Here is a 16117-nt window from a genome sequence, read left to right as displayed (position 1 = left end):
CATATGAGAATCACAAGGATAGTACCAAAAGGCAATGCTGCAGTGTCACTATACATTATAGCAACAGTATTTTAAGGAATCAAAATGTCAAGAATAGAGGTCCACAGAATAAGCAGCCTGTCAATATTAAGTTCCTCACCTGAAACCCAAAGTAAGGAGGATTACAAAGGAAAAAATGTACCAATGACAAAAGAACTTGTTCGACTCAATATACTCATACCCAGTTAGTCCCTTCTAGTTGCATGTATAAAGAGGTTGCTGTGTAACCAGCAATTCTGGAAGTAAGAGCATAGATGACAACAAGTGCTGTGAATAGGGCTCCTCGGTTGTATGGATAGAACACACCAACAAGTGCGAGGAGGAAGATGAATGTTGTGCTAGTCATACACAAGCAAGTGGTTGTAAATACTGTAAGAGATCAAAGATCAAAATTCAAAAAGCATGCTACTTGTTCTTACAGTGCAAGAAGCTGTGTGCCGGATCCAATAAAAGCTGAAAACAGTGACTTCCTCTTTGGAAACCGGAAGACATCCCCATGAATACACTTCCATCCCGTTTCCTCTTGGTCATCATGAGACTCATCATCATTAGAATATCTTTAAAACAATTACATTTAGTCGGGCAGGCAAAAGCAATTTAAACTAAGTAGATTCACTAGGCATAAAAGCTAAAGGAATGTAGTTATTACCTGATAAAGTCATTTTTTAGCACACGCATAAGGATTGTTGCAAGGAAACTAGTTAAGAGGAGGACTATCACACATGAATTAACAATTGAGAACCAGTGGATCTCCAAATGCTGAGGCATGGAGGAAACTTTTGAGTATTTCTCCATCCTTTTCTCAAAAGGAACGCCGGTCTTTTTCCATGTCACAGAATAGGTGAAATCCACATCAACTTCCTTGTCCTTCGAGATATCCACAAGCATGGTTGGGTCAGGTTGGATGCTGATTTCTATCACACGTATAGGATATCAAACTGAATGTGTTTAAAGAGCAGGTACTTGTTCTCGCTTGAATCAACCTTGTTCTTATCAATCCTTCCCAAGAATCCCGAAAGAGGCAGGTCATCATAGAACATCTGAAAGTAGTAGTTTTTTGAAACGGCGTTTCTGAGCTTGGTGACATCTTTTGACATGTGTTTCTTACAAAGAGACTTGGACTGCTTATCCTCCCGGAAATTTAACTCATATGGTGCATCGACCAAACGATCACCATTTAGAACTTCCCCAAGTGCTTCCTTCTTGTCAGTAACATGCTCTACAGACGAAGAATTTAAGAAGAATTCGGCAATGGCAACACTTTCAAACAAGGTGAACTACCAAACCTGGTGTGCAGAACAGTAAGTCATAGAATCGATACGTCTCACTGCAGAACAAATGGAAAATTGACTCATATTTAAGAAACACTAAGAAAATCTATCTAAAGAACAATGAGAAACAATGTGATGCAAAAGGCAGAATAATTGTGCCACTTAAAAACCTGTCAAATCCAATAAAATGCACATGCAGCAATTTCTGGACTGAATAACAAGGAAATGTGAACCGGTAGAACAAGAAGCAGATCAAGACGAAGACTTATTAGCATTATAGTCTAGTCTAAAAATGATTCTACAATGTTCGATGCATATAGTGGAAAGAAGTAAGCAGAAGCAACCATCATCAAGAACTACCAACTCCTAGTACCGAAACACACTGTTGAGGCAATCAATCAAACACCTCATCCTCATCAAAACGAATAGGAAGACACAAGTAAAGGACCCATCTATTCATATGCTGTCCAAAACGCAAACTTAACAACCTATTGTCACGGACTTAGTTGGTTTTGCCTAAGTCGTGCGGCACCCTTGCGTGTCCGTCCGCAAAGGTCAACCTCCCCGAAGCGTCCCATGGTCCATTAGGACCCACAAAAGAGAGAACGGGATAGAAAAAATGCCTCACTCTGGATCCACAAGCAAACATCTCCGAAAACACTTCATAGACAATGCAAATTACAAACAGACTTTACAAGCTATGAACAGTTACACAACAAAAGGTAAAATGATCCATTATAGACCGAAAATCTCTCGCACGCGTCCACATGACACAACCTTTATTTATAAGTCTAAAGCGGCCACCAACCTAACTAAAATGGGACTATTAAGCCTTCGGTCGTCCCTCTACATGTTATGCAGAGCATGAACATACCAAAAGACACGGACATACATAAGCATTACATCAAACATCCTATTTAGAAGTTTATCCGTGACATTCTCCCCCACTTATTCCTTCGATGTCCTCGTTGAAGCTTTTGCCGACACTGCAACTCCTCGCCTTTGCTGAGTCTTCAATCTTCTGCTCCAGCTACAATGCGCCTCTTGGCTCCCAGCTGCTCTTCGCTGCTGTTTTTGAGCAGTCGAACCTTTGATCCGCCATGTTGCTTCAACTCGCCAATAACTCTGACTCTAGTGTGAGGTTGGCTGAGTTGTGTTGATCCTTGTTGGTTCCTGCGGATCCTCCAGATAAAGGAAAATACCATCCTTACTGCGCCAGTCTCTCAAATACCTTATGCTGCTTGAATTTGGTGGATGCTTGTTGGAGCTTTAATGAGCATCGTCTCGTAAATTTCTGAAGTTTTGGGTCCTTTCTCCACAAAATTTGCTCATTGACTCTTCTTTCACTTAGTTGTCGCATCCAAGTAGGTTTGCATCACTTCCTCTTTCGATTGGCATTTCGTTGGGAAATGAAAGCGGACAATCTACTCTCAGTAACACTGATCACCGTTGGTGAGGATTCGACAACTATTGTCTTCCATTATCTTCGAAGGGTCTTTGAACATATACAGAGTTCCTCTGTTGGATAGATAACAGAATTGGGGTACTCGGTTTCGCTCATTCTCTTAAGAGTTGAGAAGGCAAAGGTTACTTGACTTCGCCCGCCTCCTCGAGGTTGTACTCCATGCATCGAGCTGGTTACTGGCCTTCGCCTGCTCTTTGCTCACACTTCTGAAGCACTTGAAGTGTTTGCACTCCTTGCGTTGAGTTAGCTACTGTGATTCACCTTCTCAATGCCATCGAACTTCTGGAATGCAAGAAGTTTTCACCCCAACTTGGAGTAATTCTCTAATAGATTTGGTCGCCTCTGGGATTATACCGTCTTCTCCATCAACCCTGCCACCAACTCCACTGAGTAGCAAAAGTACAACACCGCATACTGCCTGCTTCGTTCCTTAGTCATACACTCTTGCCTGACCCGAAGTCTTTCACTTTCGGCTATCATGATGAGAAGCTCGTTGACACCGGTCTTACGAAGTTCCTTGGCCTCTGCCCTTCAGCCTTGTCACGGTACTTGGAGTTTGTCTCTGCATTCTCCACCTCCTCGGCCCCTTTCACGACCAAGCGCTCTCCCTCCATGAGAGCAAGGGATCAATGACTTTCACGGAAGTCCCGCCTCTGTGGTACCATGGCGTTGTCATGCCCATGGCACTACTATCCGTCGCCTCGCATATGCATCTCTTTTCTTCACAATTAGTAGATATGCCTCTGTGGCACTCCTCCGAGTCCACCTCCATTCTAATTGATGCTTGATTTTGGGTAGCTAAGTCCCTCTGGACTCGTCGTCGCTTCCTCGCCCCTTTCGACCCCTTGCTTCAACACCTCGGTGTTCTCCAAGCAGATCCCTTTGGTCGATGGAAAGACAGATTGTAACTCTCATGCATGGCCTCTGCCATCGCATTATAGGGTTTGCATCGATTCTGTTCTCCTTAGCTTCCTTGGTAGCAACGTTCGCTTACTCGACCTTGTCCTCTGACTTGCTGAGCTCCCTTAAGCGAATATGAGCTCTGGAGCAGTCCAACTCTCTAGTTGCTTCAATCATACCTCTGTATGATCAAGTCCCTCCCACAGGACTCACTGGTACTTGCATTCGAACTTTTCCCTTGGTGGAACACAGCCCCCATATGCTGATGACCAAGGTTTTCATCCGATGCAAAATTCGATGCATGCACGGAAGACCCGCCTCTGCGGTACCATGGCCTTCACTCCTTGAATCCATAGCCCTTCTTACCGTCGTGTTGTTCACCGAAGTGGAGCTTCCAGTAGCTCCCGATCATACCTCTGTATGATCTAGTTCCTCACGGGACTATGTCGTGTGTATCGCATTGCCATGAACTGTTCCACCACGATCCGTTGCACCATGTCGCCTCCTGATGACATCTCTATTGCATTCTGATCCTTGTAAGATGAACTTGAATTGTGAACCCTTCATGTGTGGCCTCTGCCAATACATCACAGGGTCTCTTCCACCTTCGATTTTGTTCGCTCCTTTGGCAATCGACCTTCATCCACCCACTCTTGGTTCACACCTAGATGAAGCACCGCTCTAGGACAGTCCGTCGCCTAGTAGCTCCCGAAGTCCCCCAACTTCGCTGCAATTAGTGCACCATTGTCTGGATCCTTGGCCTCTACCCCTACCAGCACAATCTTCACTATGCACCGCTTCCTTCATGGAAAATTGAATAACAACACTGTGGCATATTCTTCAAGAGTACCCACCTCTGCATCCTCTTGCCCCGTGCTAAGGCCTTCTGAACCCAACTTCACCTCCACAAATTGAGTTGCCTTAGTTCCTCCATCAAATGCTCCTCCGAAATAAGGTGCATGTGCCCAGAAGCTCCCTTCGTCTTTGGCACCATGCAAGATGAGTCCGCCCCATCAGAATGAATGAACCATGGAACAACATGATCATACTCTTGTCTCTACAAGAGTTCATATCCTTGACCTGTGTCCAAGGAAAGCACTATGCCTCCGCTTCATGTTCCATCTTCTATGTTTGCTCCCTTCATCCGGCTTGGGTACTTCGCTAAGTTACACCCAAGTTGCTCCGCTCCTCGTTTTTGCATTGAGTTGATGGTGGCCCTCGCACCCACCATTACATGGGTCAGCCCTCCCTTGAGTCTGATCTCCATATCGACTCCAAGTGTGCCTTCATTTGTGTTGCTTTAGGTCACTCCCCCACTTGATCTCGCAATGCATCCACCAATGCATTCTCTCAAGCGAGATCATGCGACGACTCCTCATCACTTGCTCAGTCCATTGAGCTTCGTGGAGTTGTTGTTTGTTGAGGTACTCCTCCTCAACATATGAGGTCCGTCCCATATGATTCTCCCTCTGGAGAGCCGAGACTTATCCCTCCTGGATAACTGTCCCGTTGGAGTAACATCTCTCTTCGTTTCGGAGACCACCATCCCCTTGGACTACTCAAATCTACTGAACAAACTATGCATTGTTCTGCCTCCTGCAAATGCACTTGCTAGATTGCGACTCCACGTTAATACAGCCCTCGCTGCACCACTCAAGGCCTAGCAACATGCTTAACTCGTTGCACACTTCAGCCTCCTACGGACGTATCCTTCACATGCCGAAGAGAAAGTTTCAATGCTCCATAGCGCCGAGTTTCGATCACCTTGGGATGGCCATGAATATTCCATCGTCCGCATACAAGCCCATGCATGAGGACCAAATTCTTCGAGCTAGCAATTCCCCTCACCTCTGTGAGTTTTGCATAACTCTTTCGGTTGTTGATCAACTCATTCCACCTTGTATGGTCTCATCCTTTACCAAGCGCCTCACTTGCCTTGAACACCATCAAGTATAGTTGTTAACATTGAGCCGTAGCTCAAACTCAGTCATCCCAACCTTTGTACGCTTCGTATTCTTCCAAGCTTGTCTGTTCTCATGGTGCCTCTTGCGTGAAGGGTTGGTCATTCCTCTGAATGTCAATCTCAGATGTCCGCTCCTCCGAGCGACTCTTTTTCCTTACATCTTCATGCCCGTTTTCCCCCCAAACGGTCACGCGTGTGCTGACTGCCCTCAACGCAGCCCCGCTAGGTCCCCCACGTTTGCATGCTAAGTGTTTCTATGAGTGCTTGTCCCACTCTGATACCATCTGTCACGGACTTAGTTGGCTTTGCCTAAGTCGTGCGGCACCCTTGCGTGTCCGTCCGCAAAGGACAGCCTCCTTGAAGCCTCCCATGATCTATTAGGACCCACAAAAGAGAGAACGGGATAGAGAAAACGCTCACTCGAGATCCACAAGCAAACATCTCCGAAAACACTTCATAGATAATGCAAATTACAAACAGACTTTATAAGCTCTGAACAGTTACACAATAAAGGATAAAATGATCCATTACAGACCGAAAATCTCTCGCACATGTCCACATGACACAATCTTTATTTACAAACCTAAAGCGGCCACTAACCTAATTAAAATGAGACTATTAAGCCTTCGGTCGTCCCTCTATATGCTGTGCAGAGCATGAACATACCAAAAGACATGGATATACATAAGCATTACATCAAACATCCTGTTTAGAAATTTGTCTATGACACTATGACGGGAAAGTAATCAGGCACTCGGAGATCGATGAGCATGGGTAGAAGAAGACTCAAATTACCTTGGGTTGTGGAAAGGTCCGACCTTGTTCGCATAGAACGGGACGCGATCGCCCTCCTTGTACCTGTGATTAGATCCATCCGCACCGGCTCTCAACCCGCACGCCAACAGCAGACGCAGCAGCGCAGCTGACTCCGCCTTCGCCATCACCGAATCAAATACCTTCTTCGTGGGGTGAGAATATCCAGCGAAAGCAAGACAAAAATTGATCTTCAGCCGGTTAACGATTCGCCGGGAAAGGTTTTAGTTGCTGGATCTACGGGAACAAAGATATGTCAACGTGCTTTTGTACCCGCTTACCCCCCTTAACTTGCGGTACAGGGATACGACGTCGGCCCCACCGATGGGTGCAGCACAGGGACCGAGCGACATACCCAATCGCATCAACTACTGACGAGGCGGGTAGAAATAATGGGTTTGATTAGAGGAGGCGAGTCGCATATAGAGGCGGTGGACGGGGAATGGGCGGAGGCGACAAGTGGCGAGGAAGGCGTCGAACAAAGGGTGAGGCCTCGTAATGACAACAAGTGAGCAGGCGACGTCGACGAAGGGAAGGCCATGGACAGCGAAAGGGGAAGGAAAGGGGCATTTACGAAATTTCAATAAATAAGAGGCATTATCTGAAAAATAAATAGAGTCGCCTTCCGAGAAAAATAAAATTCATTGTTTTGCTAAAATGATTCTTAGCACAATATTATTAACAAAATACTAAGCAACATGTCTAAAATTATGCCCTTAATGAAACACTCAGCTGCTAAAACATGATATTTAAACATTTGGATGAATTGATTGCAAGCATTATTGTGGTATATTACTTTTTGTACGTTTAACTTTTTTGATTGCATACAAAAAGTTAATGAAAGCATAGCGATGTTTACAACAAGTCTGGCAAGAGATTCATTAGTAATAATTCCAAGCAAAAACACGAACAGATATCGGCGAAGGTTGAAAACAAGCAATAAAAAGCAAAGTTGTTTCACTGCAAAATTTCGCATTCATAACACTACTATCATGTAAAATACTGATCCATTGAACTGAGGCTCTCGTGCTATGCCTGTTTGAATCTCCGCTACCAACTTGGAAACCTAACTTAGATCAGCCTCATCTAATGATCCATCCTCTCCAGTCGAAGTAATTCAAGAAAAATTTGCGGCAGAAAAGGATAATACCATCGTGTAATTAGTAGCCATAACCTGACGACAAACGCCATATAACACACATCACATCAGAAGGCAAATGAAGTGGAAAGCAAATACGAATAAATATTCCGAGTGCCGTTTGGTAATGAAAATACCTGAGTTGTCCATTGGATTTCCTGCAGGAAGAGTTTCGGGCTCTTTGATGTCAACAACCACAACGTCTGATGTGAGGAAAGTCTTGGCTACTGAAGCAGCATGTTCCAAGCAACATCTCACCACCTGTTTCATTCATAAAGGTAAGCTCGACTTCCTACAGCAGATGCAACAGTTGGGTTTGGAGCGGGGACATATTCACCACTATTTGGTGTCAACCAATCATATTAAAACAAAGAATCCGATATGCACATGAATTTTTTTTTTTTTCATCTACCACCGAATAAATATATAAGGTAACTAGACATTATTTTGGTAGCAGTTTAAATGCAATGCCACCAAACATATGTATGGTCTCCAGATCAAACAGTGATGTTAAAGGAAATTTAAATTTCAAATTTGTCATTCACAAATTGTTGCCTATGTTTTAGCAGGACTTTGGAACAGAAGAGTTTTCTTGTTGCTGGTTATATGGGCTTCTACTGCCACTTGTACAGGGGGTGGAGTTGCCACCCTTTTGTATGGCCCAAGGAAGGGCCTGAATCAACCAGGGAAAGAAAAGGCATGTGACAGACTATATCTGTAACCCAGAAGCTTATGCTCATAATATCCATAAAGAGGTTTATTTTCTTTCTGGGTACATCGTTTGGTACCACAAGGTCAGAAAGTACTAGAATAACATTCGGACTGGGCTTCAAGGGTCCTCAAATATTAAGTAAATTAAATTAATATTTCATATCCATGCATCATTTAATGATTATACATATTATAGTAAATTTCACTCTTCACAGCCCTGCACCAAAATTACCTGTCTGCTCCAATACCTCACTTTCAATGTTACCTTACTTTCAGGAAGAAGAATCCAAGTTCACATATTAATATCTTGTACTGCGATAGAACAATACGATTTAGACAAACTAACATTCCTTATGCAATTTTAGATTGCTTAAATACAAGCAAAAAAATTCTGACTATGATTCTGATGACAAAAGTCAAGAATCCTAATCTCTACAAAAAGCCTTCAGCTTGCAAGTGCATTTGTTCATTAAACAGGAAAAGCTAATTATAATTGCTCTAATTGTGATTGATTCATAAAAAGCCTTCAGCATACTAGTGCATTTGTTCATTAAACAGGAAAATAATAATCAAACTATAATTGATCAGCCGAATGGATGGAAAATGCCAGTAAGGCACTAAATTACTAATCCTGTAACAGCATGGAAATGAGATAGGTAGTGACCCATGATTCCTACTGCAAAACATTACGAGTTCTTCTGAAAGAGTTACATATTACCAGACAGGAGATTTTTGTTTCATGTAAACAAGGGACACCACTTGCAGGGAAGGAAACATACGAACCTTGGTAGGATCAATTATACCCGCAGCCATCAAATCCTCATATTTTCCCGTAGCAGCATTGTAACCAAACTTGAAGTTTTCATTGCTCAGCACCTATTGTAATTATCAGTCAAATGAGTTGCGTAAAATGCAAATCTGTTTAACAGACACTAATGCAAGAAAACCTAAGGCATCGATACCTTCTCTGTTACCACACTTCCATTTACACCGGCATTTTTAGCAATCAACTTAAGTGGGTAGCTCAAGGCCCTCTTTACTATGTCTGCTCCAACCTGCAAAAGTAACACAAGCAAGAAAGCATTGACATAACAAGTCTTTGCCTGTCAGTATTTAGAAAAGTTTGCGTTGCACATGAACCACAAGTGTCTTCTCCTAAGAGAGGAATTTTTATTATGTGTACTGCTAACCTTTTGCTCATCATTATCAAGAGTCTCCTTGATGGCATCGACTTTCGAAGCAAGCCTCAGAAGGGTACAACCACCACCAACAACAATACCTTCCTCAACAGCAGCCTAAACATAAAATTATAATATGAAGATGGGCGATAAAGATGTAACTCTTATACAGATATGGCATACCCAATGATGAAACTCAATTTGACAGCTAAAAGACATACCTTGGTAGCATTCAGGGCATCTTCAACTCTCAATTTCTTCTCTTTTAGCTCTGTTTCTGTTTGTGCTCCAACCTGCTCAAGTTTGAAAGAAGAATGTAAAACACAATGTGCCATTTATGTCTTACCACGGTGCCTAAAATACATAAAACAAAAGGAGAAAGAGAAAGAGAGAGAGAGATATGGTGTAACCTCAGGATAAATGCATAAATGCTTCAGCCTACCTGAATGACTGCAACACCACCAGAGAGCTTTGCTACTCTCTCGTTTAGCTTTTCCTTCTCATATTCTTGCTCTGCAGCCTAGAAAAAGAGATGGATAGAGTTTAGGTAAGCTAAACAAAAGAAAGAAGCATCGTTTTCATAGTCTATAACCTCAATTAGATTCTTGATCTGTGCAACTCTTTTGTTTACTTCCTCCTGTGTAGTCCCGTCACCAACTATGGTACTCGAATCTTTCGTGAGTACAACCTTTGCAGCAGTACCCAAGACCTCTTTTCCCGCTTTATCCAAGGAAAGCCCAACTTCATCTCTGATTACAGTGGCTGCACAAAACCAATGGTCTTCATGATATTAGAATGACTAAGTCGATACAGAATGGATGTATCCTAATGAGTTAATTATGAAGAAAAAGACAGATCAACCTCCTGTCAATATCGCAATGTCGTCAAGGTACTGACTTTTGCGTTCCCCAAATCCAGGAGCTTTAAGTGCAGCAATCTTCAATGACCCTCTTAGTTTGTTCACAACAAGGGTTGCAAGGGCTTCCTGTTCAATATCTTCTGAAATTATCACGACTGGGTATCCCCCTCTTATGGCATCTTCCAACACATTGATAAGATCTCTTGCATTTGTAATTTTCTTGTCAACAAGAAGCAACTGAAAATACAATGTGATATGACCATAAAAATACAAGATTACCATCATATAGATAGAATGGAAAAAAGACTATATATTTTGATGCCAATTACGACACCTTATTGAACCAGTGAAGTACCAGCACATCATGTGATATACAGGCATGACCATGTGGCATCATTGTGTAGAAAAAAAAAATACCAACTGGTACAAAGCTATATGGTTCAGTACTTGTACGACTGTTATTTAAGACCTTGCTTATGACATTATAAAATATATTACTCTGAATTTGAGATCAGACCTTGCAATTCTCATATTCAGCGGTCATCTTTTCACTGTCTGTCACAAAGTAAGGGGAAATATAACCCCGGTCAAACTGCATCCCCTCAACAACATAGAGGTTGTTTTCAGCACTTTTCCCTTCTTCAAGGGTAACCACACCCTTCCTCCCAACCTTGCTCATTGCCTCAGCTATCATGTTCCCTATTTCATAGTTGTTACCAGCACTAACAGCTGCAACATCTGCAAGTTCACTGTCCTCAACCTGCAACATGATAACGCACGATTACGAAAAGAGAATTTCATGACCATTACCCTATATTTATGCTAGCCTGGCATGGATATTAGGTAAGATGAGTCACAGTCTCTGACAAAGTATTCAATTTACCTCTTTAGACATCTTCTTAAGTTCAGAAACTAGTGCTTTGGCTGTTTTCTCGATGCCACGGGTAATCTGAACTGGGTTGGCACCGGCTGCAACCACCTGCATGAGTTACAGGTAAGAACCAAGAGACTCGATCACCCTCCCATCATGACAAAATTGGATTAGGATGATGTACCTTAACACCTTCTGCAATCATCCCTTGAGCAAGAACAACAGAAGTAGTTGTCCCATCCCCAGCCAAGTCATTGGTCTTGGCAGCCGCTTGTCTTACTAGCTTGGCACCAATGTTCTCAACAGGATCCTCTAGCTCAACCTGTGAATCAGTTAGAGTTGGCCAAGAATCCAATTAAACCTCACATAATAGAGTTTTATTCTTCATGACTTCGAGGTTCAAAGCACCAAACATCAATTTGTTTCAGAATTGAAGAAAAGGGATGGAAAAGGCATGCTGTGAATTCCCAGTTATAGTTACTACTTACTAGACTGTTGAGGAGGAGCACGATAGCAGTCACTGACAAATGTCACTCGATATAACAAAGGAGATACTACCAGCAACAATTGCAAACAAAGAAAAACAAAGGCAACAAGCAGAATGTGTGAAAAATGCAAGAGGAAATCCTTAGGTTATTGATTATTTTCTTAATATGCTATAACATTAATTCTCCTAACTAAATATCTCAGATGTGCAGTTTCCCAGATCCAAGCATCCCTTTTGAACATGCTTGAAACAGGAAGAAAAGTCATCGTGGAGAATGCATTTGGGTAAAGGTCCCTATGAGGAACTGACTCTTCCATGCAAGAATTTTCTCCCAGAAAAGGTATCTACACTTGTCATCAGGCTTTGTTTGGCTCCAGAAAAGAAATACAAGAGAGACAAAAATCAAGGTGCAATTTCTCTAGATATATGGTAGTCTGAATATATACTCCACCTTAAACAACTCCTGTATGTTAGAATAGTTGTAAACAACCTATCAACAAGGTCCAGGCATCTATTAATTCCATGGAAATGACACCGCAATTAGTATATATACCAAGATGAAGGACACAATTAGCTACAAGTTCAAGAGTAGGCCATCTAATATTTTTATGCACAGCAAAATCAAAAGATGGAGCATATCATTATACCTTGGACATGAAATACAAGAAACACCCACCTCTTTTGCTACTGTAACCCCATCATTTACGATCTTAGGTGATCCATACTTGCTTTCCAAGACAACATTCCTGCCCTTAGGACCAAGTGTAACCCCAACAAGATCAGCAAGCTTGTTGACACCAGTCTGATATTGCATCACAAGAAAAACATGAAGGGATTAGAAACAACAAAAAGAAATATTTTATTGTTAAAGGAAAGATTTTATTGGAAGAATTATATCATATACAGAACACACTTGTAGCTTTTTGATAGCTGATCCATCTTTGTTGAAGTATAATTCCTTAGCCATTGCATTAATCTTGCAGTTGCCTCTTCTCAGTGAACCCAAGCTCTGTCTCCTGCTGCTGATCGAACTGGATGATATAGATGCAAACGAAGAAAACTGGGATAACTTTTGTTTGGAAGCTAAGAGCTTCTTATCTGTTCTGAAGTTGCTAGGAGAAGCAATAGCACCAAGAGTAGACAACGTGTAGGAAGCTGAGGCCATTGCCTGTTAATGAGAAACACAACAATTTCATAGGTCATAATGATGCACATCAAATAGTCACCTCTACAGAGGTCAAAGTTTTATAAACACAATAGTGTCCGATGAAGCAAGATAAACATATATTGTTTTGTAGGCAGAAAGACAATAAGCATGGAGCACAGAAATGACAAAGAAACATAAAGGCCCAAAAATGCTCCAAGATCCCAACAGTGGTAGCAGAAGATAGTGCATATTATATTCAAGTTCAAAAGTATAATATGATGCCACTTGTTCATGCTGCAAATTGATGGTTGGATGTTCAATTATCACCATAAGCAACTATTTATCTGACAAAAGGAACAGGTCAGAATGTGGAATTAAAAAACTCACTGCAAAAGTTGGATCCCACATAACTCGGGCATAAATTTTATTGCACTATCACACAAACTGAAAATAACTTCCCAGCCAAAGGGAAACAAAGTATAAGAGATGCCATGCTGATATAGGTCATTCAAGTATAAATCATGAAACCTGTAGAAGACTTCGTAAGGTAACCCACTTCCTACGGCTTGCAATTGTGACCATTATTCAGTTAGGTTAGGATGGTATGATCCATGGAAAACCTATCTCAATAACCATATTTTTCAACTGTCAGAAATGTCAAATATCACAGGCCATAGGTCATAGGTCAATCAGTCTAGTAAAACTGCAAACTCTAAATTCATGTCCTCAGGATCTTATTCCTGCTATGGTCAGTTCAACCAGACTAGTAATATTATATATTCTAGATTTGCATCCCCCCAATTTTCTTCCTGCTATTGGACCTAACACAATGCATGTACATGTATCACTCACCTTTTAGAACCTTAGTTGCCCACCTTCTCTTCACATCCACACCCATTGCATCCTTATCTAGTCCCACTATCAATTTCAGAACATGACTCACACATGCACTTCCTCTAAGTATACACGTTATGACTTAATTCTCCAAAGCATGTGCAGAATATAAAAAAATAAAATTGGTGAAACGTGAAATTTTTAGAAATCTTTTCTTGTTTAACTATCTTTGAAAAACAAAAATGATGCAAGTAATTCACTCAATCCATGAAAACTAGAAGGGAACTATTTTTAAATAGTTCATCCCATTAGCTAGCAACATCTCAGTCCAAAATAGTTTCACCTCAAATCTGTTTCATCTTTTCTATCTTCTTCTTTCTTATTCTTACTCAAAAAAGAAGAAGCATCTCCCATTCCCCATTCCCCAGACGAAAAGGAAAAAACGAAGCAATCATACACGCAAGAAGTAATAAGAGATATAATTCCACATTAGACAAAATAATCGAAGATTTAAACATTTGAATCACAAATAAAGCCCCTACAGAATAAAAGCCCATCGACCATGCTACAGAACAAGGCTCAACAAACGAACCAGATACGAAATCAAGATTCATGAGCGAATCAAACTCTTCATGGCAACAAGGTAAACCCCACACCCCCAATCGAATCCAGAACAAACAAAGCCAGCTGAGGCTAGATCGAAGGCGGGAAACGGGACGGCAACAAATGTCTCACCGTTAAAAGCGATCGAAGGGCTGCAGATTGCTTGCGATGCGGAGAGTTTGGCTGCCGGCGAGTGTACCAAAGTCGAGGCGGATGAGATTTTATGGGAGGAGAACGAGGTTTCCGATCCGCTTCGTTCGTGAAGGTTCGGGGCGATCTCGGCCGTTGGATTCAGCGATGCGAGTTCTGTTCCGATGGAACTATCTAGAAGTCGAAAGCAGCTGTCAGTCCGTGTACTGCTTCGTCATAATTACGAATTAACTAGCTTCTGTTACATGCATTCTTTTATGGTAATATAGTAATTTCAAATTATATATATATATAGTAATTTCAGAATTCTCTTCTACTTGCACAATAATCTTTGTCTTTTTTAATTAACTAAAATTTATTTAATAAAGGATAAATTTTAGAAAAAATCTCTAAAGTTTAGAAAAAAATCTGTAAAATTTAAATTTTTACATGTAGCATCTCAACTTTGAAAAATCTTTATAAAACACTCCAGATTATATGAAAAGATCATTATACATCTAAAAATTTTTAAAAAATATTTTTTATTATATTTGTCATTGCCTTCATTGAACCCGTTACCACCTCTACTAATTTTGACCTTGCACATTTTGCTCATGCACCTCGCGTAAGGGCTCATCCGAATACTACTCACAACTCTTAAACTCAACCAACCCTCTCTCCGCCATCACAGTGTTAGGATCGAGAGCACTAAGAGGGGGGGGTGAATTAGTGCAGTGGAAATCTTTGAGCGATTAAAAATGAAAGCTGTGTTCGTTCGATAAAAACGATTTCGATGTAAAAGCCGATTTTAAGATCACTTAAGATTAAGCGCAGTTTTACTTCTAAACGCAGTTTACGTCTAAACCCAGTTTGCGTCTAAGCGCAGTTTACGTCTAACCGCAGTTTGCGTCTAAACACAATTTACGTTTAAATGCAGTTTGCGTCTAAACGCAGTTTTACGTCTAAACGTAGATTTACGTCTAAACGCAGATTTACGTCTAAACTCAGTTTACGTCTAAAACGTAGTTTTACGTTTAAACGTAGTTTGCGTCTAAACGTAGTTTTACGTCTAAACGCAGATTTACGTCTAAACGCAGATTTACGTCTAAACTCAGTTTACGTCTAAAACGTCTAAACACAGTTTGGGCAGTTTTACGTCTAAACGCAATTTTACGTCTAGACGCAGTTTCAAAGGGATCTGAACTTAGAAACTCGTTCGTAAAAGCGCAGAAGACAGTTTTGCAGAATCAAGGCGTAAACGTAAACTGCAATGTAAATATCGTACGAAAACACTAGTTTACGTCTGAAAGCAGATTCGGACAAATCAGCACTTAGAAACTTGTTCGTGAAGGTGCAGAAGACAGTTTTGCAGAATCAAAACGTAAACGTAAACTGTAATGTACGAAAACATCGATTTACGTCTGAATGCAGATTCGGAAAGAATAGCACTTAGAACTTGTTCGTAAAAGCACAGAGAGCAGTAGTTATGAAGGAGGTTTGCAGTAATGATAAAGTGCTCAAAAATAAACGCAAACCAGAGATTTAGAGTGGTTCAGTCAGTCTTGACCTACTCCACTTTTGGCTTCCTCCACCGACGAGGTCACCGACGTCAACTAGAGGCCTTCCTTCAATAGGCGAAGGCCAACTGCCCTTTTACAGTTTCTCTCCTTTTGACAGGCTCAGGAGACAACCTTTACAGACCTTTCTCT

At 41.4% G+C, this 16117-nt stretch overlaps 1 protein-coding gene and 1 pseudogene across 2 annotated transcripts; both read right to left on the bottom strand.

The window, feature by feature from the left end:
* Positions 1-6722, bottom strand: LOC135649704 (transmembrane 9 superfamily member 2-like; annotated as a pseudogene).
* Positions 6723-7391: 669 nt separating this feature from the next.
* On the bottom strand, positions 7392-14569 carry LOC135649703 (ruBisCO large subunit-binding protein subunit beta, chloroplastic). 2 transcript variants are annotated; one of them, XM_065168378.1, is made up of 15 exons: positions 14412-14569; positions 12609-12863; positions 12372-12497; positions 11393-11530; positions 11221-11316; positions 10855-11097; positions 10340-10574; positions 10071-10240; positions 9921-9998; positions 9700-9771; positions 9491-9595; positions 9263-9355; positions 9084-9176; positions 7727-7850; positions 7392-7625 (listed from the first exon to the last, which is right to left on the bottom strand). In XM_065168378.1, exons 2-15 carry the CDS (start codon positions 12858-12860, stop codon positions 7612-7614), a joined length of 1839 nt encoding a protein of 612 aa, XP_065024450.1. In that variant the 5' UTR covers positions 12861-12863; positions 14412-14569; the 3' UTR covers positions 7392-7611. The 2 variants fall into 2 exon arrangements, with proteins under 2 accessions (XP_065024450.1, XP_065024449.1); XM_065168377.1 differs by lacking the exon at positions 14412-14569 and adding an exon at positions 14269-14288.
* Positions 14570-16117: the final 1548 nt, after the last annotated feature.

This window comes from Musa acuminata, chromosome BXJ3-9, assembly GCF_036884655.1.
Source record: "Musa acuminata AAA Group cultivar baxijiao chromosome BXJ3-9, Cavendish_Baxijiao_AAA, whole genome shotgun sequence".
Taxonomy (NCBI): domain Eukaryota; kingdom Viridiplantae; phylum Streptophyta; class Magnoliopsida; order Zingiberales; family Musaceae; genus Musa; species Musa acuminata.
Note: the sequence above shows the minus strand (reverse complement) of the source record. Positions and strands in the feature narration are given on the sequence as shown.

Coding starts and splice junctions, on each gene's coding strand:
- LOC135649703 (XM_065168378.1), bottom strand. CDS start 12,860: ATGGCCTCAGCTTCCTACACGTTGTCTACTCTTGGTGCTATTGCTTCT. Junction 12,498..12,608: donor CAGCTATCAAAAAGCTACAA/GTGTGTTCTGTA, acceptor ATGCAATATCAG/ACTGGTGTCAACAAGCTTGC. Junction 9,999..10,070: donor AGATCAAGAATCTAATTGAG/GTTATAGACTAT, acceptor CTCTTTTTCTAG/GCTGCAGAGCAAGAATATGA.